Genomic DNA, 24,243 nt, shown 5'->3' on the forward strand with positions numbered 1-24,243 from the left:
CATGTGAATATATCAATGTATACTCAGATGATATAAAATTTCATATTCTATGTTAACTTAAATGGGAAATTTTTCATTTTTATTTTCACTCATTTCTAAATAAAACTTGTATTTTATTCAATTATGAAGGTAAGCAGCAAAACATTCTTTTTAAAAAAAATTATTATACCTTTTCATTTACAAAATATATGCATGGCTAATTTTTCAACTTGATGCTTGCAAAACCTTCTGTTTCAAATGTTCTCCTCCTACTCCCCACTCCCTCCCCTAGAAGGCAGGTAGTCCAATACATGTTAAATATGTATATATGTTTATACATATATATTAAATTCAATATATGTATACATATTTATACAGGTATCTGCAGCAAAACATTCTTGAGAGAAAGAAGTCCATAGACTTTCCCAGAAGAGTCAATGATATTAAACAGGTTAAGAACTCCTAGAATAAGAATAAGAAATTAGAAAGAATTTAAAAAAGAGCAAGTCAGAGATATCCAGTCACCAAGATTCATAATTCAGGTCTGTATAATCAGCAATAATCAGCTTGTTCTGCGATTTTTGAAAAGGGCAAAGGAAAATATGGTATGAGCAAGTCTGAGAAAAGAGATTCAGATTTTTCTTAAATGTCAAAGTTTATTAGCTTTTGATAAAATTGCCATACTCTAAGACCATTAAATATTGGAAGAAGGAAAAATATTAGGAGTTTGTATGTGTGTGGATCTTTAAAAAAAATACATCTATTTGGACTAACATCAATGCAAATAAAAAGACTATCCAAACCAGAAGGATCCTAATCTACCCTTTTATTTCATTGATATGGAAACACTCTCAAGCAAGTTAATGCTTTCCCCAAGGTCATAAATTGGAAAATGGTAGAACCAGGACTGAAACTCAGTTCATCTCTTAAAAAAAAAAGATTATTGGTTTTGTTTATTTTTACATTGTCTACATTTCCTACTGGAATCCTCTCCCAACTCCTTTTAAAAAGTTATCTTTTATTGCAAGAGTTCTTAACCTTTTTGTATCTTGGATATCTTTAGCAATCTAATAAAGCTTCTGGATCCCCCTCAGAATAATGGTTTCTTCCCTATCTTCTATCTGAAAGCTAAATTTCAATTAGAAGTTAGTGAAAACAAAAATATATATTTTTTCCCTTTCTAGCTCACAGATCTCCTGAAATCTAACCCTTGAGGGTCTGTAGACCCCAGTTAAGAATCCTGATATAAAAAAGAATTGTAAAAAAACCCAAAGGGTTAGAAAAACGAATTGGCACATCAAAAAAGTCTGACATTGTACAAAGTGTTCCATACCCATGTTCTCCCACCACTCTGACTAAGTAGGGAAATAATTTTTTACATATTGTTGGGTTTAGTCTTGGTTACTATAGTTCCATAGCATTCAATTTCTATCGGTCTGTGATTCTTCCTATTTACATTGCTGTTCTATTTATAATGTTGTGTACATTGTTATTGTTATACAGATCATTTCCCTAGTTTTTCTTTTTTCACTTTGAACGTATTCATCATTTCTTACAGCACAATACAATTCTATTACATTAATGTAGCATAATTTTGTTCAGCCATTCTCTAATCGATGGATATCTCCTTTGAACTCAGTTCTTTCTTACTACAAAAAGTGCTCTATAAATATTTGATGTCTATGGGATTATTTTGGTCATTGGCTTTCTTATAGTATATGCCTCACTGTGGCATCTTTTTAGTCACTTTTTTTAGTCCTTCTATTTTCATAATTTCAAATTGATTTCCAGAATTGTTGGAATAGTTCAAAGCTCTACCAATAATGTACATAATGAATACCTCTTTGCACAACTCCTTCACTCCCATCTTTAGTCAACTTTTATGATTTACTGATGCTACTCTAAGTGTAATATCCTGATTCAGTAACCAATAAATTAATTCTATAAATTTTGATACCTTTACTAAATGAAACCAGAATTCAAAAGGAACTTGTGGATAAATGGAAGGATGAGTCACAGCTTCTGGTTACTTACATATTTTTAAATCTGCTGTTTGTGTACTGTCAGGTCCCCAACTTGCTAGAACAAAGATCAGAATCAATAATAAATTAGAGGAAAGAACATGAATATGAGGTACAGAACTCAGCCTATTAAGACAATCAGTTGAAATTGAAAAATGGACAAAGCTACAGCTATTGACATAGACTGTTATCATTTCTTAAAGAAAGTGTAACCGTTATATATCATTTGTCACAACAATGATATCAAAAAAGCTTCAGACACTCAGTCAGCAGATATTTTGTTTCTTTGTCATGCAGAAAGAGATGGCAGCCTGTAAGGGAAACATTAGTTTAGGATATAAGTTCATTTATAATCTCTTACAAAAGGAGGATGGCATAATACTAAAGCAATATCATATATAAAATGTCAATAAAACAGTATAAGGCAAGTCATCCTGAGGATGTTAATGTAAAGATTAAGGTAAAACTGGATGTAGAATACCAAAAAAATTTTGAATGGGAAATATTTATGAATATTTTTATAATAAACTTATCTAGTCACTATTAACTAACATCACAGTTCCCAAGGTACTCCATGAGGCAGTAGAATTAACACTAAAAAAAAAAATTAAGGAAACAGCAACCAAACCAGCCCAATTATGCACAGAGTGGGACTGTACTGTAAAGTTTTGAAGAGCTTAAGAAATTAGTTCCCAAAGTATATGAAATAAGGGAAGATGCCAAAGTTCTGGGACAATCATGATGTTTTTGTTACCAAAAAGGAGAGAGTCAAAGAATACCATTTAATAGTGATTCATATGCTAACTTCTCCATTTCTACAATTTTTTTAGGAGAATAATCTCTACAAACATTGAAGACATACTTGATGAGGGTAGGGGAAGGAAGTAGATAGGCTTCTATACATATGATATTCTATAGCAAACAATGATTTTAGTCATGCTTTTGATTAAAAGATAAAGAGATAATGAAAAAGCATTTTATTCAGAAAAACAAAATGCCATTTTAAAGGTTTTCTTTTGATAAGATGCCTCCCATGTATACTTTCAAATAAGAAAAAAGTTATTTGAAAGATACAAATATAGAGAACTTTATTAGACAACCTCCTAATTACTAATATCAAATGAGACATAATAAAAGAAGATGGGTCCTTACTACCAACATGGAGGTTGTTCATTACCAAGTCAAAATAGAAGACAGGAATTTATTCTTAATCTGGGCCCCATGATGTTATTTTTAAAATATTTTATAACTTTTCCAATATAATTAATTTCACTTATAATCCCATGTATTTTATTTCATTTAAAAACATTATTTTGACAATGGGTTCATAGTCTTCATTGGACTGCCAAAGAAGTTGTATACAAAAGGTTAAGGACTTCTACTATAAATGAAGGATGAAGTCCTTCAGATTCTGTTTGCACTGTATTGGTTACATCAGATCCCTGAGCATTGCAGAGCTACTTACATGAATTCTATAATCATTTAAAATAGTTCATCCTAACTATCCGTGGTGCAGAAATCAAGTAGATAAAGAATGGCTACTATTCAGGGCAATTGGATGGACAAATCAAAAAAGTGGTTTTTAAGTTACAAATACCTTGAGTTGATATTACATATTGATAATGAGTTTGATTGGGAATTGATCAGAAGCAGAGGATGAATTGCTTTTGGAAAATTGAATAATTCTTTTGATTACTCCAAGTTTCTCCCTGAAAAAAAGTTTCCTCTTCTTAATAACAATAGTCTTTAGATAATCCCATATAATTCTGAGTCATGGAATGCACAATCCCCAGAGAATTTAAGTTGGTCACCCAAGAGCAATGGAAAAACTTATGGTATGTGCCAGTAGGTACATACGGCAAGCTAATAATTGAGCAAAAGGAATATAATGAATACTCAGAGAAGTTTATGACTTCAAAAGAAGGTAGGAATAGAAAAGAGATATTTTTAACCTAAGTATAAGACAACATTTATCCCTAGTACATTTCATCTCATTGGATTTGATTCAGTGTTCTAACTTGCCATGGACTAGAACCTAGATTGATTTTTATAATGAATGAATGATATTATTCTTTATAGTTAAGGTAAATCAAAAATTATTTGCTACTCTGATTTTGGTACACAAGTGGGAGAAGAGAGGAGAGAGAAAAGAGAGGAAGGAAATGGGGGAGAGAAAGAAAAGAGAGAAAGAGATGGAGACAGAAATACAGAAGGAGACAAAGCATCAGAGAGAGAGAGACAGAGAGAAAAAATGGAAACCTTTTGTACTTCATTGGTACCCAATGTGGAGGTATTAAAAGGTCATTAGCACAAATGAGGACCTCCTATGAAGGATTTTAAAAGGATCATAGATTTAGATACAGAAAGAGCCTTAGAGACCATCTTATCTAATTACCTCATTTTAACAGATAAATAAACCTAAAAAAAAAATTAACTCCATACATAGGTACCAAATGACAAAGACAGGATTTCAGCTCAATTTTTCTGACTTGAAGAACCTTCTCTTTCCATCATTATTATTTTCTTTGCAAAATGACAGGGCATGGATGCATTGTAATTCTCATTGTGAGAGGAACTTCCCATCTTAAGGAGAGCACAGATCCATTAAAATATCAAAATGGTCAGCCAGCATTACTAATACTGAAATACAAATGGACAACCTAACAGATGGTAGAGCCACAGTTGGACTATTGGGAATTTTTGAAGGAAAGAAGTAAACTGTTCTGTGATGATGTATAGTGATATTTTGAAAGCAGTGCTACCCCCTTAGACTTCAGACCACTTAGAGGAACACTGATGTTTCATTTGATTGCAAAAATACTGAATGCTTTTAGGGTTGGGAAGAGTTGGTTTACAACCAGCATAAAGGATTAGTGAAATTGGAGTTATACCAATAATTCCAATGGCTTTGAAAAATATATTAGCCCTCCAGCTATTGAATTTTTTAAGGTGGATGCTGAAAGGAAGAAAGAGTTTATTTTGTTCTGTGGAGCTAGAGGCAATTTCAGCCCTCACTTAATCATTCATTCTTGCAACATATCCTAGTCAAGTGGTAATATACTGTATAAAGGCATGTTATATGGTCTTTGATCCACCATGCAAGTCTTTCCAACCAGCAGAGAAACTAGTAACAATTTTCACATGAGAAATGTTTCTTTGTTACTGTGTATACTGTGTACTGTGATACAACCAACATGTTTTGGATATTTGGATATAGGTCAACACATATTGGATGAAGGGAGGGACATATTTTATTAGAAATTTCAATTAAAAACTGTTTTTTTTTTTCCCTCCTGTCTAGCCTCCATCCCATGGTAGGAGGGAACAAGATTCTTATAAGAAGCATACAAACTAGTTATCTTTGGTCATGTCTAGATGGCTAGATGGCCAGAATGCCAGACTTGGAGTCAGGAAGACATCTTCCTGAATTCAAATATGGCCTCAGACACTCACTAGCTACGTGAGTTTGAGCAAATCCTGTTTGTCTCGATTTTCTGATTTGTAAAGTTATCTGGAGAAAGAAATGAAAAAAAAAACATTCCAGTATCAGCTAAGAAAGCCCCAAATGGGAAAAAAATTTCAGATACTGCTGAAATGACTGAACAACAAAAAACATATGGCTCATTCTGTACCTTGTGTCCATTCCTTCTCTGCCAGGAAAGTGGGTCGTGTGCTTCATCATCTGTCTTCTGGAATAATAACTGATCTTTAAATTAATCAGCTTTCTTAAGGTTTTCAGTGGGGCAACTAGGTGGTACAGTAGATAGAATATTAGACTGGATATTAATCTTCATGAGTTCAAACTTGCCTCAGATACTGACTAGCTGTGTGACCCTGGGAAAGATACTTAATCCCATTTACTTCAGTTTCCTGATCTGAAAAATGAGCTGGAGAAGGAAATGGCAAACTACTTCATTTTCTTTGCCAAGAAAACCCTAAATAGGTTTCATAAGTGTCTGAAATGACTGACCAATGTAAAAAAGACTTTCAGAGTTTTTTATATTTGAAATGTTGTATAAATTGGGTTTTTTTTTTTTTGGTTGTTTTTTTGTTTTTTGCTTCTGCTCAATTCAATTAGCATCAGTTCATACTAGGATTCTCAGGTGTTCCCTGAAATTGTTCCTTTCATTCTTACTGCACTGTATTTTTATTGCATTCCATTTATTTATATTTATATACCATAACTTGTTCAGTTATCACCCACTTGATAGGTATTTGCTTAGTTCTAAGTTCTTGCTACTACAAAAAAGCTGCTATAAATATTTGTATGCACACAGGTCTTTTTCATTTTTCTTTGATCTTTGAGATATATGTCTATCATGTATCAAAAGCCATGTGTGTTTAAGGTGTATGAAGTAGAACTTGGAGTTTATTTTATTTTATTTTTTTTCAAGAAATCTAGATTTTCATTTAATTTGTTCTTTTAGTTATGCAAATTTTATTCAATAGCATTTAGTGGGGAAGAGTCCAATGGACTTTTTCTACTGGGAGGAATGTTTTAGAGTTTTCTTGTTGGTATCTTCTTATTATAATAATTTTCTTGTTATCTATCTTATTATCAATACCATAATATTATATATTAAAAGTAAAGCTGATCTAACTACAAAAAGAGAACGTTGCCAATAGATAGATTTTCACTACAAAAGTCACTGAGCATCCCTCTGCAATATCTGGTTTCTTTTTTTTTTTTTTTTTTTTTTAGAAGCAGGGTAATTTTATTTTATTTTATTTTATTATTTTTTTTATTTTACACCCTCTATTTTATTTTATTTAATAGCCTTTTATTTACAGGTTATATGCATGAGTAACTTTACAGCATTAACAATTGCCAAACCTCTTGTTCCAATTTTTCACCTCTTACCCCACCCCTCCCCAGATGGCAGGATGACAGTAGATGTTAAATATATTAAAATATAAATTAGATACACAATAAGTATACATGACCAAACTGTTATTTTGCTGTACAAAAAGAATCAGACTCTGAAATAGTGTACAATTAGCTTGTGAAGGAAATCAAAAATGTAGGTGGGCATAAATATAGGGATTGGGAATTCAATGTAATGGTTTTTAGTCATCTCCCAGAGTTCTTTTGCTGGGCGTAGCTGGTTCAGTTCATTACTGTTCCATTGGAAATGATTTGGTTGATCTCATTGCTGAGGATGGCCAGGTCCATCAGAACTGGTCATCATATAGTATTGTTGTTGAAGTATATAATGATCTCCTGGTCCTGCTCATTTCACTCAGCATCAGTTCGTATAAGTCTCTCCAGGCCTTTCTGAAATCATCCTGTTGGTCATTTCTTACAGAACAATAATACTCCATAATATTCATATATCACAATTTATTCAGCCATTCTCCAATTGATGGGCATCCATTCATTTTCCAGTTTCTAGCCACTACAAACAGGGCTGCCACAAACATTCGTGCACATACAGGTCCCTTTCCCTTCTTTATGATCTCTTTGGGATATAAGCTGGATCAAAGGGTATGCACAGTTTGATAACTTTTTGAGCATAGTTCCAAATTGCTCTCCAGAATGGTTGGATTCGTTCACAATGGAGTTTATTTTAAGTTGCATTTCTCCAATTATTAATGATGTAGAGTATTTTTTTATATGGTGATTGGTGACTTGGAGTTTTTTCTTAGAAAGTTTGACTATTCATATCGATTGAGGAATGGTTCTTATTCCCCCAGATTTAAAACATTCTTTATATATCTTAGTTTTTCTTTTATTATATCTTTGAAAGAGACACTTAGCAGGGAAACTTGATGCAAAGATATTTTTCCTTTCTAAAGTTAATTGCATTCATTTATGTATGTGTTCAAAAAATTCTAATTTTACGTAATAAAAATTGTTTGTTTCCTCCTCTGGGATCCTCCTTATCCCTTGTTTGCTCAGGAGCTCTTCTCCTATCCATAGATCTGACAGGTAATTTCTTCCTTGCTCCTCTAATTTATTTATAAAGTCATCTTTTATGTCTAAGTCAGTAGTAATTTGGACCTTATCTTGGTGTGTGGAATGAGACATTGCTCTTTAACTAATTCCTACCAGATTGCTTTCTAGTTGTCACAGTGGTTTTTGGGAGACGAAGAGTGTTATCCTGGTAGAATAGGCCTAGTCTGTTCCACTGAGTGATTCATCTGTTTCTTAATCAGGATCAAATCATTTTGATGATTACCACTTTGTAGTTTGAGATCTGCTAGGCTTCCTACTTTCACTCTTTTTCATTATTTCCCTTGAGAGACTTGACCTTTTATTCCTACAGATGAATTTTATTATTTTTTTCAAGCTATATTTGATACGTTTGCTAAATTTAATCAAATCCTTGGGAAAAGAAAAGGCTAAAAAAAAGTTTAATCACCCAGTCACATTTGGTTTCTAGAAGAGCTACCTCTTCTGGTCATTAGAATGAAGAGAAGTATCCTACTTTCTCTCACCTTCATCCTACACAATGGCAATGCTACAAGGTCTGCCTCTGGCTATAGGGATGACGGTGGGGGTGGGGGGTGGGAAAGAGAGACAGAGACAGAGACAGAGACAAATACAGAGAGAGAGAGAGACAGACAGAGACAGAGAGAGACAGAGACAGAGACAGAGAGAGAAGATAGAGAGAGAGAGACAGAGAGAGACAGAGAGAGAGAGAGACAGAAAGAGATAGAAAGAGATAGAGAGAGAAAGAGAGAGAGAGAAGAGACAGACAAACAGAAGAGAGAGACAGAGAAAGAGACAGACAGAGACAGAGACAAAGAGGGACAGGGACAGAGAAAGAGACAGAGAGGAGAGACAGATAGGTCAAAAGTAAAAAACATGGCACAGAAAAATTCATCCCAATGATAGGATTGCATACTTGGAGATGGGACAGGGCAGGAGGTGGGATTTGGGAGATAATCTAGTTCAACTCCCTCATTTTACAGATGAAGAAATCAAAGCCCAGAGAGTTGAAAAGACTTCCCAAAGTCACATAAATAGTTGGCAGCAAAACTAAGATTTTAATCCAGACCCTTTGTTTCCAAATTCAGTATTCTTTCCATTATACCATACTACCACCTAATAAATAAAGCCAAGCCACCATCTAAAAGTACGGGGCAGCATCCCAAGGAGAATTAAATTTGATAAACACTTATTAAACACTAGCTATTGGCAAAGCTTAGTATTAGAACTTCAAAGGTAAGGGAGCCACCATCTCTGCCCTCAAGGAGTTTACAATCTGGTAAGGGAAAGTGCACAGATAAGACAAATGAGTATTGCTAAGTGAATAAGAAGTAGTACAGAGATGAGGGGGAGAATCATTTTCAGTTGGTGAGGATGCATGAGGACTTCACTGAATGAAGCTGGTGGTATTTGAATTGGGCCCTTAACAATGGGTAGGATGAGAGGGATGACATGCAGTTAGGGAAGTTCCAAGTACTATAAGAAACATGGCTTGGTAGAGGTGGGAAATTTGGGGCTGCATTTTTTAATGCATCAAATAAATCTCATCATTGTGCATTCCATAGATATAATACACACACACATATACACATACCCCTACACACCTAAATATATTATTATGATAAAAAGATACATATATCTCTCAACTGTTCCTTATCTCATTTTCTTCATCTGTAAAGTTGGAATTATCATCACAGAATATTAGAACTGGAAGACAATTCATACATCATATAATAGAATTCACTCATTTGACAGATGAGGAAACAGAGACCCAAAGAAGTGATTTACCCCAAATTTCTCATCTAGTCAGTAATAGATTAGGACAATAACATAGATGGTTTTCTGATTCTTAATCTACAGCTTTTTCTATAGTTTCCTTTAATAGGAGCTAAAGGAAAGGATAGATCAATTTTTTACCTCTTCTCTTACATACAAGATTAGTTCTTAAAAGTAAACAGATTTCAGGGTTTTTTATATGGTTATATTCCTTCTAATAACATTGTAGTCATTGTGTTTATTTTTTATATGTCTAGGCTCTCTATTACTATATACCATTGTGTATATTGTCTTTCTGGGTTCTTAATGTCTATTTTCTTTCTTTTAACATTGTTTTAGTTATTGTGTATATTGTTTTCTTACACTATTCTGTATTAATTCATATGTCTTCCCATGTTTGTCTGAATTCTCCATGTCTGTTATTTCTTTTGGAATAGTAATATTCCATTATACATTATACATCATTATATGTCTTATATAACCATTACCCATCTGATGGACTTTCATCAGCACCTGTTAGTTTGCTAGACACTGTAAATACAAAGGCAAAAAAGGAAGTAGCTCATACCATCAGGAAGTTTACATTTTATTGGAGCAAACATCGCTTTTATATTTATACCAAAGAACATTAGCTACAAATAAATGAATTTATACTTGAAGACAGTTAAACGTGGAAAGATCAAATGCTATGTCAAGTAAGGTATGTTAGTGACTGATTATTTTTCCCTTCCCTTCATCCAAAAGAAAATTAACTGGAGAGAATGTTGGGTTGCATTTATCAAGGAGTGATTTCAATATACAAGTGGGAGACATCTTGTTACTGATAAGTTTTTAATGACTGCATTTTGCCCTAATGAATCAAATGCTTTAAAAATTTTAGTTAATAATGAATTTCTTCTTTTCTTCTCCTCCCTCGAAAAAAGAGCACAATTGAGTATCCCTGAATATTTCTATGGCTTTTGTTTTACAGAATAGGCTACCAGATCCCAATGTTTGCAGGATTCTGTATAATGTTTGTGTCTACTATAAGTAAGTATATGCTTTTTTTTTTGTCCTGGGTCAGGGTTAAACATCGGAAGCTGGACTAGAGGCAGGAATTTTATATTAGTAGGAGACCCAGAAATAAAAGACTACTCCTTCTCCCAGTGTCTTTTCATCCCTTACTCATTGAGCTCTTAATTAGCACCAAATCATCCAGAGATGGTTTTAATTGGCCCTTTGCCTTCGATAGTTGGCCTAATGCTAACTGACAGCCCAGTCAGTCAGTAACAGAGAAACTCAGAAGAATGGAGGAAACTAAAGGAATTCTATTACCCAACAATGCACTGAGTCTATAAAAGAAGAGTTTCTGGGCAGCCAGCTAACTGAGGGAAAAAATGTTATTCTAGAAAGCATGCTGGAAATCTGAGTTCTAATCCCACTTCTGACACTTACTGTGTGATCATGGTGAGTTATTTAATCTCTTTAAAATTAAGGATCTCTACAAAGTTAGGTATCACAAGATTTATATCACCTGTCTCACAAGGTTGTCATGGGAAGGAAATGTGTATTGCAAACAATAAGTATATATGAGTTAATATTATTAGGGCATCTATTACTGCTGTAGAAATGTTAGCATAGCAAGATACTATTGAATCCTTAGGTTGTTGCTTAGCATCTTCCTTCCCACCTTATAAGTAACCCAGGAATAGGGTTTGAGGTGAAGGACTTTAGCTGGTGTTCCACTATCCCCAGTGTCTCTCTTTGGTCCCATGGACCCCTTGGGCAGTATAGTGAAGTCTAATGTCCCTTTCCCAGAATATTTTAATCCATAAAATAAAATATTTGGTTTCCAAAGGAAACTAATTATACTGAAATAGTTATCAAAATGTTTTTTTAAAAAAGAATTCATGGACTCCAGGTTAAACGCTCCTGTTCTATACAGATTTAGCAATTACAGAAGAAAATCAATATCCCTAAATGCAAGCAAATGAAACCGTGTTATTATTAGTACTAAGCATGACCACCATCATGTTTATTCATTACTCTGAGAAATTATTTCAGCTTAGACCATTTTAATTCCCAGGGCAATGAGACTAGAATTGTTTTATTTTGTGCCTCCCCTCTGCTCTCTTGGCAGTGTTTGCTTTTTCTAGGAGTTACACATTACTCCTCATAGCAAGATCCTTGCAAGGAGTGGGTTCTTCTTGTTCTTCTGTAGCTGGTGAGTATGGAAACATCCTCTTAATTTAATGAACTACAATGTGTGTTCAAACCTCTTCTCCCACCCTCTCCCAATGATTCTCATGTTCCTACTTTCTGCTTGCTTATTTAATTAGTGAGGAATAATTCAATTCACTGTGGCATTAGATACAAGGTGTCTAAAGGCTACTCTGACATAGTACCAGGAATGCTGTTTAATTTCAAGATCTAAATTCATTTGAGCTGTTTCTAAAAAGGTCTCAGACCTTGCTCATCATCAGCATATAGAAAGAAAGTAGGACCTCAGAGAATTCAGGATCAAAGATGTAAAGCTGGCAGGGGTTTTAGTGCTGTGTTTATCACATAGTAAAACCTTAATAAATTCTTGTTGACTTGTTTATAGACCAAGGCAAAGCTCCTAACTGTGAGTCATAATCCCATATGGGGGTCTCATAACTGAATGTGGGGAGTGTGAAATTATGATTTATTATCAGTAAATGTTTGATTTGGATAACTATTTTATATACCTATATATACCTGAAAAAATGCAAAAAAAAAATTTCTCAAGCCAAAAGGGGGCATGAGTGGAAAAAATTTAAGAAGCTCTAAAACTAAGTCACCCCCTTCAGTTTACAGAAAGGCCACAAAGGTAGCAACTGACAGATCCGTGTTGCACCCTCAGTTCCTCTGACTCTCAGCAAGGTCCTCTTTCTATTTTACTCTATCCAAATATACCAGATCAGTAAGTCAACCAACCAATCACAAGTATTTATTAATCACTTATTCTATGCCAGGTACTCCACTAGGTGTGGAGATATAGAGAAAAGCAAACAAAGCATGTTGACTAAAGAAAAAAATAATTCCCTTTAATACATTGCATTAATTATTTTTAAAAATTATTTAGGGATGGGTATGCTGGCCAGTGTTTACACAGATGATGAAGAAAGAGGCAATGCCATAGGAATTGCCTTGGGAGGACTTGCCTTGGGAGTGCTAGGTAGGTGAGACTAAAGTATTTAAATGATCAAAGGGAAAATGATTACTTGAATGGACTGTATGGAGCTATTCCTTTCCCCCTCTCTTTCTCTGTTAATCATGCTGCCTTAACCAGCTAGAGATATACCTTCCCCAAACCTAACTCTAGGAAGGAGTCATTGGACTAGAGCTAGCTGGTTGCACATCAACTGAGTGCATGATTTCAGGACCAGTGTGAAATCAAAGGCTGGATATGCTTTTAATGCTGGCTCTAGAAATGAGCTTCCCCAAGTATTCACTGGGTTGCATGGTGGTTGGAGGACAAAAAATAGGGGGAAATTGTTAGACTATGAAGTGGAGCTCAAGGAGAGAAATCCCTTTTCCTGGTTGATTGGGAAGTGGGCTCCACTGGCATGTGAAGAGAAGGTCCACCATGAAAATCGTGTTGCTCCTTTGAGCCACATTATACCAAGTCATCCCTTTGTTGCTCAGTACTTGATGCTAGCAAGCTAACTCCTGTTTCCTTATAAAGAGAAAGAGAATGCAGAGATTTCCCTCTAACAAGAACTGACTGGTGAACCCAGTAGATATAACTCACAGTGACAGTGTGGTTCTTACAACCCTTCCTCTTCCCAGTTTGCTAGTGTCTGGTTGGGGATGATGGAGAGGGGTGTGTGTGTGTGTGTGTGTGTGTGTGTGTGTGTATGTGTAAGAGAGAGACAGAGACAGAGAGAGACAGAAACAGACAGAGACAGAGACACACACAGACACACCCACACAAAGCCAGAGAAGAGACAGAAACAGAGAGAGAGACAGAGACAGAGGTAGACAGCGATAGAGACAGACACACACATACACACAGAGAATCACTTGCTGGCTTTCATGAACAGGAAATTCAAGATTTCAACTTCTTTAACTCCTCTCTTTTCCTTTGAATTTTGAAATCTAAAAGGCAAACTCTTGTCTATTTCTGAGGAAGTCATGTTTTCTTTCATATATTCCTTTGTGCTCACTGGATCTGCTTTTCCAAGTCAGCATTCCTAGTTTAATATTTGGGATATTCATTCTTTCTGACTGACCATCCCTTTCAGGATTAGGTTTTTAAAAATGTTTACAGTTTTTGCATGTGTTAGTCTTATTCCCCCCAAAAAATTGATCACTAAGACAACTTAAACTTATAAAATGAATAGGACCAGTCTGTGCCCATCCTGGCTAAGTCACTTCATGGAGATTAGGAATCTTCCCTTTCTTATTTTTCTTTCTAACAGTGGGACCACCCTTTGGCAGTGTGATGTATGAATTTGTGGGGAAGACCGCTCCTTTCCTAGTTCTGGCTGCCTTAACTCTGCTGGATGGAGGTTAGTAGAGATAACAGCAAAAACTATAGGGCTAGGGATCTTCAAAGCTTTCTTTCTAAAAATGCCGTTTGCCTTTTTCTTTTCTTTGCAGCTATTCAACTGTTTGTTTTCCAACCATCCAGGGTTCAACCAGAAGTAAGTCATGCTACAACAGCTTCTTAGGAATAAACTGGAAATGTGCCTTCTTTTAACCTTGAGTTCTGTCTTTGGCAGAGTCAGAAAGGAACTTCTCTAGTCACCCTGTTGAAGGATCCCTACATCTTAATTGCTGCAGGTAATTAATTAATTAATATTTTCATAATGATTCTTCTCCTTACCAAAAGTGCATTTTACAAATACACACGCACACACGTGTACATGCATACACATGTGTGTGTGATATGTGGAGAAAGTGACATTGTAGTCTAAGGGTCATCTTTGGAGTGAGAAACACCTGCTTTAAAGTCCTGATGCTGACACATAGATAGCAGTTATATGACTGGCTAAGCCATGTGATCTCTGAAGGACCCCAAGCAACATTAAGACTCTAAGCTACTAATTACAGATCTGTATCCTCAGAGAGAGTTTCTGCATTAGAAATTCTCTTAACTAACTATATCAGTTTCCTTAAATATATATGGAAAAACAGATGGAGACACACACACATGTACACATATAAAGGTACAGAAAAAGAGAGGGAGAGAGATTGAAAGGGGGAAGAAGGAAATATGTAGACTCCTATATACACACAGATATATGCATTAAATGTATATGTTATATATACATATATAAAACAACTTTTATAATTTTAAAGTGCACTAAGACATTTGATAATTTATATATATATATATATATATTGACAGATATTACACAGAGATAAAGACAGAGGCAGAAAGGGAGAGAGGAAGAAAGAGACATCTGATGGTATAACAAATAAAGATTTACAGTAAGAATTAAAACGACTTGGATTCAAATATTGCCTCTTACACACGTGACTGTGTGATCTTAAGCAAACCACTGAACTGCTATGCATAAATCTTTGAGCACAAAACTAAAATCATTTTACTAAACAATTCTGTAAAACTGTAAATTGCAAAGCAGGCATAGATCTGCATTGGGACATGGAATTTCTTAACTGGAAGTTCCTTAACCCATGAGGTCATGGGTCTGGTCCCCCCCCAGAAAAGTGTATGTCTATATTTTATATGTATGTATTGTACATAAATAACCATATATCACAAAATTATTTTTTAAACAGTTTCTGAAGCTTAGCCCAGATTATCTGTTTTCTGATTAAATTATTCCACAAATGTGTAACTGGATCTATCCAAAAGTATATGAGGGTTTCACACACACACACACACACACACACACACACACACACACACATTTTCCTGAATGCAGAATATAATTCTTGTATACCAAAAGCCATTGCTGTCTATACCTGGAACTTTCTGGAAATGAGCAATCAGACTAACTGCAGACATCTTAGCTAGTCAACCTAATTTATCTTGACATATTTGAACCAAGGCAGACAGCAGTCCCTGAGAGTGCTGAATGGTATGGTGAGAGGAGGGATTTTCTAATGGAAATAAGATATCTAAGAAACAGCAGAAAGGATGGACTTTTTTTTTCTTAAGGTAGACACTGGTAATGTACTCCCTTGTACCTCTGAAACAAGAAGACTAAAAACAAACAAACAAACAAAACCTTAGGGACTTTATGATTCCTGCAAATACTAGGGGGTTAAGCAGTTTTTCACCAATTTCTTTTCATATTTTCCAAATGGCTGAAAGTTGGCTTCTCTTAGTTGGCACCAGGATGACAAAAAAAAAATAGGCTGATTATCTTATATAGGAACAAGTAGATCTAGAAGATGGAAATTATAAGGAGACAGTTTTAGGCTTTAAGAAAAAAGCTTATTGATAATTAGAGCTGTTAAAAAAAAAAAAGAAATGATTGCCTTAGATGGTAGTGAGCTCCCCATCAAATGATCCTTTATTGAAGAGAGAATTCATGTTTTAGACAAGGGTTGGACTAGATTTTTAACGTAACTTCTCCTACTGGATCAAGTTGATGGTCCATCACCTCCAGAATTTTATAGCCAAGAGGAGTTACAAAAGCTATGCCCCTGGCAGCCTGGTTGTATTCCCTGAGGTCAACCTTAAAGCACTGTCCAGTTTCTCAGTAGCCATTCCTGGAACTGCTATGCATAAAATTAGTCCAAATCCTTTAAAACTTTGTTTAGCTCTCCTGTCATTACTTCTTGTAGGTAATAAGTTCCATAAAATCATCACCAGCCACATATAAAGTAAAGCTTTGATTTTATGATGATTTTCTACAATGATTATTCTGTATAAAGATTACCAGGATAACCAGCAACTAGAATGCTTCTTCCTTATTTGTCCACAAACTATTCTGGGGATACTAAGGAAGTTCCTTGGACCTTGGTTTTTCCACCTGTGAAATAGGATTATGGAATAATCTCATTTCTTACAGGAATCACAGACAGGCCGTGAAAACAACAGTCCAACGAATGCTTTGTGAAATGTAGAAAATCCTTGCAGTGAGCCACAGTGAACATAATTGAGGCAGGAACAAGAGACTTGGGGCAGAACTCTAGGCAGATAGGGGCTACTTTGAGCAGCTGTTGGGGAAACTTTTGTGTATGGGTTCTTCAACATTATTTTCCCCTTTCTTCCAGCCACAGAAAGGGAAAAAAATTGGCAATCAACACTAAATGTCAAACTGTTGATAACTCCAGGTGCTGCAGCTTCCACATGGTCAAGGGAAGGGAGATACATCTGTGTTTTTATATTTAAGCATTGTTTGTACAGATGGCCTTTAAATGTCATGAGAGTGACAAAATCCTTTCTTTCTCCATTATGTAAATATTATAATCTTTACCACTTTGGTTCTATGAACACTGAAGTCTAGCCAACAGAAGGTGGATGGTAGTGCTGACTGAGGCAATCCATATTCTTTGCCCATCTAATCAGGTTCAAAGACTAGTACAGGAAGCTCCTATTTACTAGAAATGATTAGGGAATGAATGGGGTGTTCTGGTTAATTGAATATTTTGATTCCCTGAGAGTTACCATAGTGACCCAATAATATTAGAACTTCAAAGCATTTGAACTTTAGCATTAAGATTATTTTATTTATTATTTTATTTATTTTGTGTTTGTCCAGTAACCTCTCATAGAGGTTTTACTCAAAACACTGGAAATTTTCCCTCTGTTCTTTGAACACCTCAGAAGCCTCAGTGCAGGCAGTGTGTTGTCAATCTGATGTTTTTCTTCCTATTAGATTAAAAATTGCTTAAGAGCAATCTATTGCCTCTTTTTTTATCCTCATTGTTCAACATAGTGCTTAGCACATATATAGGTGCTTAATAAATGTTTACTGATTGGTTCTTCTTCCATGACTAACAGAGGCGATTGATGGGCATTGTACTGATTGAAAAAAAATATTCTCTGGACATTACTTTAAAGAAAAAAAAGTTAATTCTTGGAATCATCTCAAGAGATAGAGATGGAAATTTGGATGTCATTATTAAAGAGAACTCCCAGGGTAACTACGCATCAACCAATGCACATTGTCATCTTTCCTGCAACTTTGAGTCTAAAAGAATTGTCTTTGACTTAGCCAGGGTCACACAGCCAGTATGAGTCAGATTTTGAACAAGTGTCATCCTGATCCTGAGGCAGCTGTTCTGGCTCTCTGATTACATTTACTTATTTCTTTCTCAGAATAGTGTAGGAAAGAAGGAATTTGATCTGATGGTTCTAAATCTGTCTGAAGACAGTTTTTGTTATTCAGACCTTTCAAAGCTCAACTTATATGCCATTTCATTTCAATTCAACAAGTATTTATAAAGCACCTACTATGCATAGTTAGCTGCAAAGATATCAAAATATATGTCAAATAGATACTGTTCTCAAGAACTTGATCATCTAGTGAAGAAAAAGACACACATATTAATAATGAGGCAAAGCACCAGAGGATAAGTACAAAGGGAAGTCTCAGGCAAAGTGCTATGAGAATTTGAATAGGTGATCACTGCTGTCTGGGGCAGGGGGTGTGGGAAAAGGAGGATACCAGAAAAGGAACGCTTCATAGGGAAGGTAGCATTTGAATTATATCTCAAAGAGATAGAGAAACTCCAACAGACAAATATTAGAATTGTTTAAAGGCATGGAGAAAGGCAAGGTCAGGTTGAAAGATGACTGAGAGAGGTATAATTTGATGGAACTATGAAGAAAGTCAGTTGGAGCCCATTTGTGAAAGGCCCGGAATGCCAGGATCAAGAGGCTATGCTTTGCTCTCCTGCTGCTGTTCTTCATTTTCAAGACCATTTCACTGGGGAGGGGATGCCATGGCAGGCAATTGAAGAAGGGCTGTGCAAAGTCACCTGCCTTAGTTTCCCCACTAGAGCATCTGGGTCCAAAGGTCAGATCTAAGTCAGAACTGGATACAGTGAGAAACCTTGGCCTTTTTAACTTAAGCTCTTTAACAGGTCTCAGTTTGCCTGAGGCAACATCCATTCAGTAAGGAGGAATCACTTATGGTTTCCCGTACTGGATTAATACATTAAAAAGATTATATGGGACAATAATTTATAAGATGGATAGTAGGTAGAGTAAGAACAAGAAGACATCAACTGGAAGTGACATTTTGCTCATGTGATTATAGAACATTTAATATATATTTTACATACAAATGGAATCACATTCCATTTGTATTATAGTTATTGTGTACATGTCTTGTCACACATAGTAGATTGGAAACTCCTGGAAAGTATTCACTGACTTATCTTTTTCTATCTTCCCAGAACAATAACAAGTAAATAAATAAAAAGTAATAAAAAATTTAATAAAAATTTGCTAAATGAAGAATTAAGTAGTGACTCCAAAGTCTAAATGAAAACAAAGTACATTTTCTTCTTTATTAAAGGGTCAATCTGCTTTGCAAACATGGCTATTGCAATGCTTGAACCGGCATTACCAATCTGGATGATGGAGACCATGTGTTCCAAGAAGTGGCAGCTGGGTAATGTACTAGAGTCAGCTTTTCTGTGACCCAAGGCTTTATACCAGGCTTTCTCCTTTAAGGCAGTCATGGAGGGTTTCTCACATGAAAATGACAAGCTGTTTTTATTTGGTATCCTAAGAAATAAGACGTTATTTAAGCAATAAGGTTTTGTAGTATTTACCTGTTGAGCCGTTTCTTCTCTGCTCATTCTTGTCTGGAGAACTAAAAATACTAGAAGCTCATACAACAATGGCTGAGTTAATATTTTCTCTATATTTCTGGAGCAATTGGAAAAGTGGTCATCTAGCCTCTCCTTGAAGATCTCTATGATGGGATCTGAGGGGTGATAGGAAGGAAGGGGCAGATACTTCTTCGGACAGCCTACTGCATTTTTGAAAGGCCTAGGTTTTAAACTCAATTCTTCCACAAATTAGCAATGGCCATCATTCTAACTCTTGGGGGCTTCCATTTCCTCCTCTGTTAAAAAAGGGGCAGCTAAGTGGGACAGTGGATAGAGCACTGCACCTGAAGTCAGGAAAGCCCAAGGTTCAACCACTTATGTACCAACTGTGCCACTTTGGACAAGTCACTTAACCCTGGCTTTTCTTGGTTTCCTCATCTGTTGAATGTACTAGAGAAGAAAATGGCAACTCACTCTAGAATCTTTGCCAAGAAAACCCGAAATGTGGACATGACTGAAACAACTGAATAGCAACAAATAACAGGGTTGGATTATATAAACTCTCAAGTCCCCTTCAGATTTAAATTTCTCTGATATACATGAGAGCTTTCCTGCTATAATGGGAAGAACACTGGATCAAAAGGCAGGAAGAGTCCAAAGATCTTGTCTAAATTGTGTGCCCTTAGGCAAGTGGCTTAAATTCACAAAGCTTTAGGTTTCTTATGTGTGAAATAGGACTAATAATCCTTGCCCTTCCCAACTCACAGGGTTGTTCTGAAGATCAATTAGGATCATGTTTGTAAAGGAGTTTTACAATTTAAAGAGTGATCTTTAGGGCTTCAATTCAAAGAAATGTCACCCCTTGCACAATAGTGGACTAAGTGCTTTTAACTTTTGTTATGGTGGCATTTACAGTAGCCTGAAGAATGCTTCTCAGAGTAATTCTTCATTGCCTATAATCATAATTGAAGCAAGTGCTAACTTCAGGTAAGAGATTGGTAGAAATATAGATGTAACATTTCCCCCAGACACCCTGAAATCTTTCCATGAACCCTGGGAAAGTGGGACGACTTCTGTAGAAGACATTTAATATTTGTTGAGTGCATGTTGAATGAACACTAGAAAGGGCCCTATGGTAATGCTTTGGGGAATTATGCAAGGCCAGTGGGTGAGGTATTTTGTGGGGAAAGAGGAAGTCTTACTCTTTCTTATCACAAATCCTCTGATAGTCATCAGATCAACCTAGATCATTAGGCTCTGTTAAGCATTTGGAAATGAAGTCAGTTTATATATTTCTGTAGGTGTACAAAAGACTGGAAAAAGTAGGCTATGGTCCAAGAAGACAGGCCTCTGTATATAGACTGCAGGCTATCATAGACTTGACTTAAAAGCCTTCCTGGGTTGAAATGGTTTGGGGACATTTCTGATGACTCCACTTAAATGATTTAATAATCTCACTAATTGAAAGTATCCCAGCCAGCTGTGAAAGCCAGCTACTCAAGCAGGCTTGCTTTCCCCCACTCCATACTATGACTTGGGGCTTTCAATAAAACAATCATTAAAGCTCTCAGGAAAAAAAAAGGGGGGGGAGGGGGAATATGGTATAAACACCAAGCAGGCAGGTGGGCTGCTTGGATTTATCAAGAACAGGACCATGTAGGGAAGTTAAGAGGTCAGATGTAAATCTGTGAGGCAAGCAGAAGGAAGATCTATATATGTGGGAACATGTACAAAATGCCATAAAGGCAAAATCAGAGTCCCCATTGGGAAATAAATCCAATAAATTTATTTTTTTTTCCACTTATTACCCACAAGGCTTTGGGAAATGCCTTGATTCATAACATTTCAGATTCTACAGGACTTGAACTCTGTTATTTAGCTAAATTTCCACTAAATCTTTCTGCTCTTCCATTCTGTTATTAAAATCAGCAACACATATGTGCCAAGCATTGCGCTTGGAACTGGGACAGAGGTGTATGTGATATAAAGATTATATACCTTAAGCTGGAAGAGACTTTATCTAGTGCAACCACCTCATTTTACAGATGAGAAAGCTGAGGCACAGAGAATTCGCGACTTACCCAAAACTGATTGTAAACATAATATATAGGATTCAAACTTAGGACTTCCTATCACCAAATCCAACATATTGAGTTCTATATGACCTTTAGCATCTTGACACTAATCACATGACATAGATGCTAATGACTTACCTTCTAATCAGATCAATACAATGCTAATAGCATTTCATTTGACCCCATAACTACTAGCTCCAGCTCTAATTTGGCAATGATATCACTGTAGGGAGCTCTTGGTGAGGAATTTCTGCTGCCATTACAGACTGGCTTTTCCCCTGCAATTTATGAGCTGAGAACTGCTCGGGAACTAAGAGATTCAGTAGCTTATGCAGGCTCACAGACCATATCAGAGAATCCAGTTCTTCTTGATACTTCTATGCAACATATTGTATTGCTTCTCAGGCTTGTTTTGCAGATGAGGAACAGCTAAAAAAAATTTGTCCAAGTTTATAATTACAGTAAGCAAAAGAAAAGAGGCTTGGATCTAGACTTTCTAAGTCTAGTTCTTTTAATATACCACACTGCCCTGCATATATTGCATCTTGTTGAATATGGGGGAAATATTTCTTGAAGCATGAAATTGCATTTCATGTTTTGGTTCCTCTGAGCTTCCAAGTCTTGTACGATGTTTAAAAATTTAACTTGGACTTAAACTTTTGGTCTATGTTAAAATGGCCAGTGGCTTCCTTGGGATATTCCGTAGTGAATGACTAAAAATATTTTAAAAGAATCCAGTAGAACACAAGCTCCTTGAGAACAGGGAATTTTAATTGTCTTTTTATTCCTCATGTCTAATACAGTGGAGACACATATAAAGTTCAAGAATTATGTGTTGAACTAACTTGAAATGGCAAACTTCATTTATATGTGTGGTTATAAAGCCCTAGCAAGGAAAGACAAAGTTATAGTAATTTGATTTTGGTCAGCACACCAGGAATTTTAGGTTATACATTTAAAATTTTTATTGTCTTTGAGCAATTGTCAAATCGTTTATTTTTTTTTGTGGGGCACATAAATCAATATCAGAATGGATGTAGAGAGACCTTATCTTTAAGGAAGCATTATCAGAGGCAAAAATGGGTAGACATCAGTGCCCATGGGCAAATTCATTGGAAGAAAATCAGGGTGAGAGTTGACTAATGCAGTGTTTTTAATAAAGTCTTTGAAGTCCTCAGTAGTCAAAATGCAAGACTCCAGAGCAGGATAACTAATGTCTTTTCTCCTCCCAAAGAAAAAAGTATTATCCTGAAGTTTTCCAAATGACACGGGTTCCCATTAATATTTCTGTAACTAACATATACAGAGCCAGACATTTTGCTCTGAGTTCTCAGATCTCGATAATCCAGGACTGCCCATTTTGACCTGTGTAAAACTTACTTCCTCTAGTAGACCTAAATATAAAAATTTCAGAGAGAGATTATTCAGTTGATAGTGAAATAAATGTCTTTCATTTCTATAGCATCACAAGTTTGTAGTTGATGGATAAATGGTGTGGGGCCCAGGCTAGATGTGTAACAGACCGGATATTAGATGCTTGGGTGCAAGGCTACAGGGTTTCATGTGATATGCTCTAATCAAAACAGCTGTGCTACATTTATTAGTTTTTCTAACATTTGACTGAAATCAGTACTGATAAGGTGTCCCTTTCATAAATTTTCAGGCGTTGCTTTCCTACCGGCTAGTATCTCTTATCTTATTGGAACCAATATTTTTGGGATACTTGCACACAAAATGGGAAGGTAAGTTAATTTTTTTAAAACACAATGCAATTCTAAAGGAGTTCCTTTACATTTGTTTTTAAGTATTTCTAGATGATGCCAAAATGTAAACATTTTTAAGTCTAAGACCTTTTAGAAATCTCAAATAATAGCTTTGAAAAAACAGAAAATCTTTCATTGATCTCTTCGGGCTTTTTCCTTTGACAGGTGGCTTTGTGCTCTCTTGGGGATGATCATTGTTGGAATCAGTATTTTATGTGTGAGTAAGATAAGACGTCTAATAAAATTCAATTCTGTGAACAAAATATGAAGCCTTCAGCTTTGGGCAAATGTAACCAATTGCCATCAAATATTTTTGCTTAATGCTACATATTTAAAAATCAGCCAATTTTGACATTTTCCAATGAGTTTATTTTCATGGATTTAGTCATTCTCTCTGTGCAGATGAGACACCTAGATAAACTACCTTACCTAATTCCTCTTCAATCATATCTTTATCACCAACTATTAGCCATTTCAAACTGGACATCTTATTGGCATCTCAAACTTAACTATTTTCAGAACAGAACTAGTTATGTTTTTTCAAACTTATTCTTCTAAAGTTCCCTCTTCCTATTGAATGTTATTGTTAAATTGTTTCTCAGTTGTATTCAATTCCTCATGACCCCATTTGGGTTTTTCTTTGCAAAGTATTACAGAAGTTTGCCACTTCCTTCTCCAGCTCATTTTGCCGATGAGAAAACTAAGGCAAGCAGGATTAGGTGACTTGTCCAGGGTCACATACCTAATAAGTGTCTGAGGCCAGATTAGAATTTAGAAAGAAGCACGTTTCAAAACCCAGTGCTCTATCTACTGCACCATCAGGCTACTCAACATTCCTGTTCAAAGTGTTATTTTTCTGACCTCCCAGGACTGCAATCATAGAGCTTGCAACAATTTGGTTCAGGCCCTCAAATCCTGGAACTTAGACTGTTAAAAGTCTTCTAATGTCTCACTGCTTCAAGTCTCTCCCTTCTCCAATCTATCCTCCA

The 24,243-nt window shown here is 35.7% G+C and overlaps 2 protein-coding genes across 2 annotated transcripts in view; one reads left to right on the forward strand and one right to left on the reverse strand.

The window, feature by feature from the left end:
• SLC18A2 (solute carrier family 18 member A2) overlaps positions 1-24,243 on the forward strand; it is a 41,215-nt gene that overhangs the window by 11,339 nt on the left and 5,633 nt on the right. The window contains exons 4-12 of the mRNA XM_003755335.4: positions 10,679-10,737; positions 11,828-11,911; positions 12,794-12,886; positions 14,133-14,222; positions 14,314-14,357; positions 14,436-14,496; positions 19,158-19,253; positions 23,155-23,233; positions 23,420-23,471. Of these exons, the coding sequence (XP_003755383.1) occupies positions 10,679-10,737; positions 11,828-11,911; positions 12,794-12,886; positions 14,133-14,222; positions 14,314-14,357; positions 14,436-14,496; positions 19,158-19,253; positions 23,155-23,233; positions 23,420-23,471 (658 nt within the window). The remainder of the gene's footprint in view (positions 1-10,678; positions 10,738-11,827; positions 11,912-12,793; positions 12,887-14,132; positions 14,223-14,313; positions 14,358-14,435; positions 14,497-19,157; positions 19,254-23,154; positions 23,234-23,419; positions 23,472-24,243) is intronic.
• The window catches only part of PDZD8 (PDZ domain containing 8), a 104,525-nt gene continuing 102,523 nt past the window's right edge, over positions 22,242-24,243 (reverse strand). Inside the window, exon 7 of the transcript XR_004232488.1 lies at positions 22,242-22,885. The gene's annotated coding sequence lies outside the window, so the exon portion shown is untranslated. The remainder of the gene's footprint in view (positions 22,886-24,243) is intronic.

The sequence above is a fragment of the Sarcophilus harrisii genome, chromosome 2, assembly GCF_902635505.1.
Source record: "Sarcophilus harrisii chromosome 2, mSarHar1.11, whole genome shotgun sequence".
Classification (NCBI taxonomy): domain Eukaryota; kingdom Metazoa; phylum Chordata; class Mammalia; order Dasyuromorphia; family Dasyuridae; genus Sarcophilus; species Sarcophilus harrisii.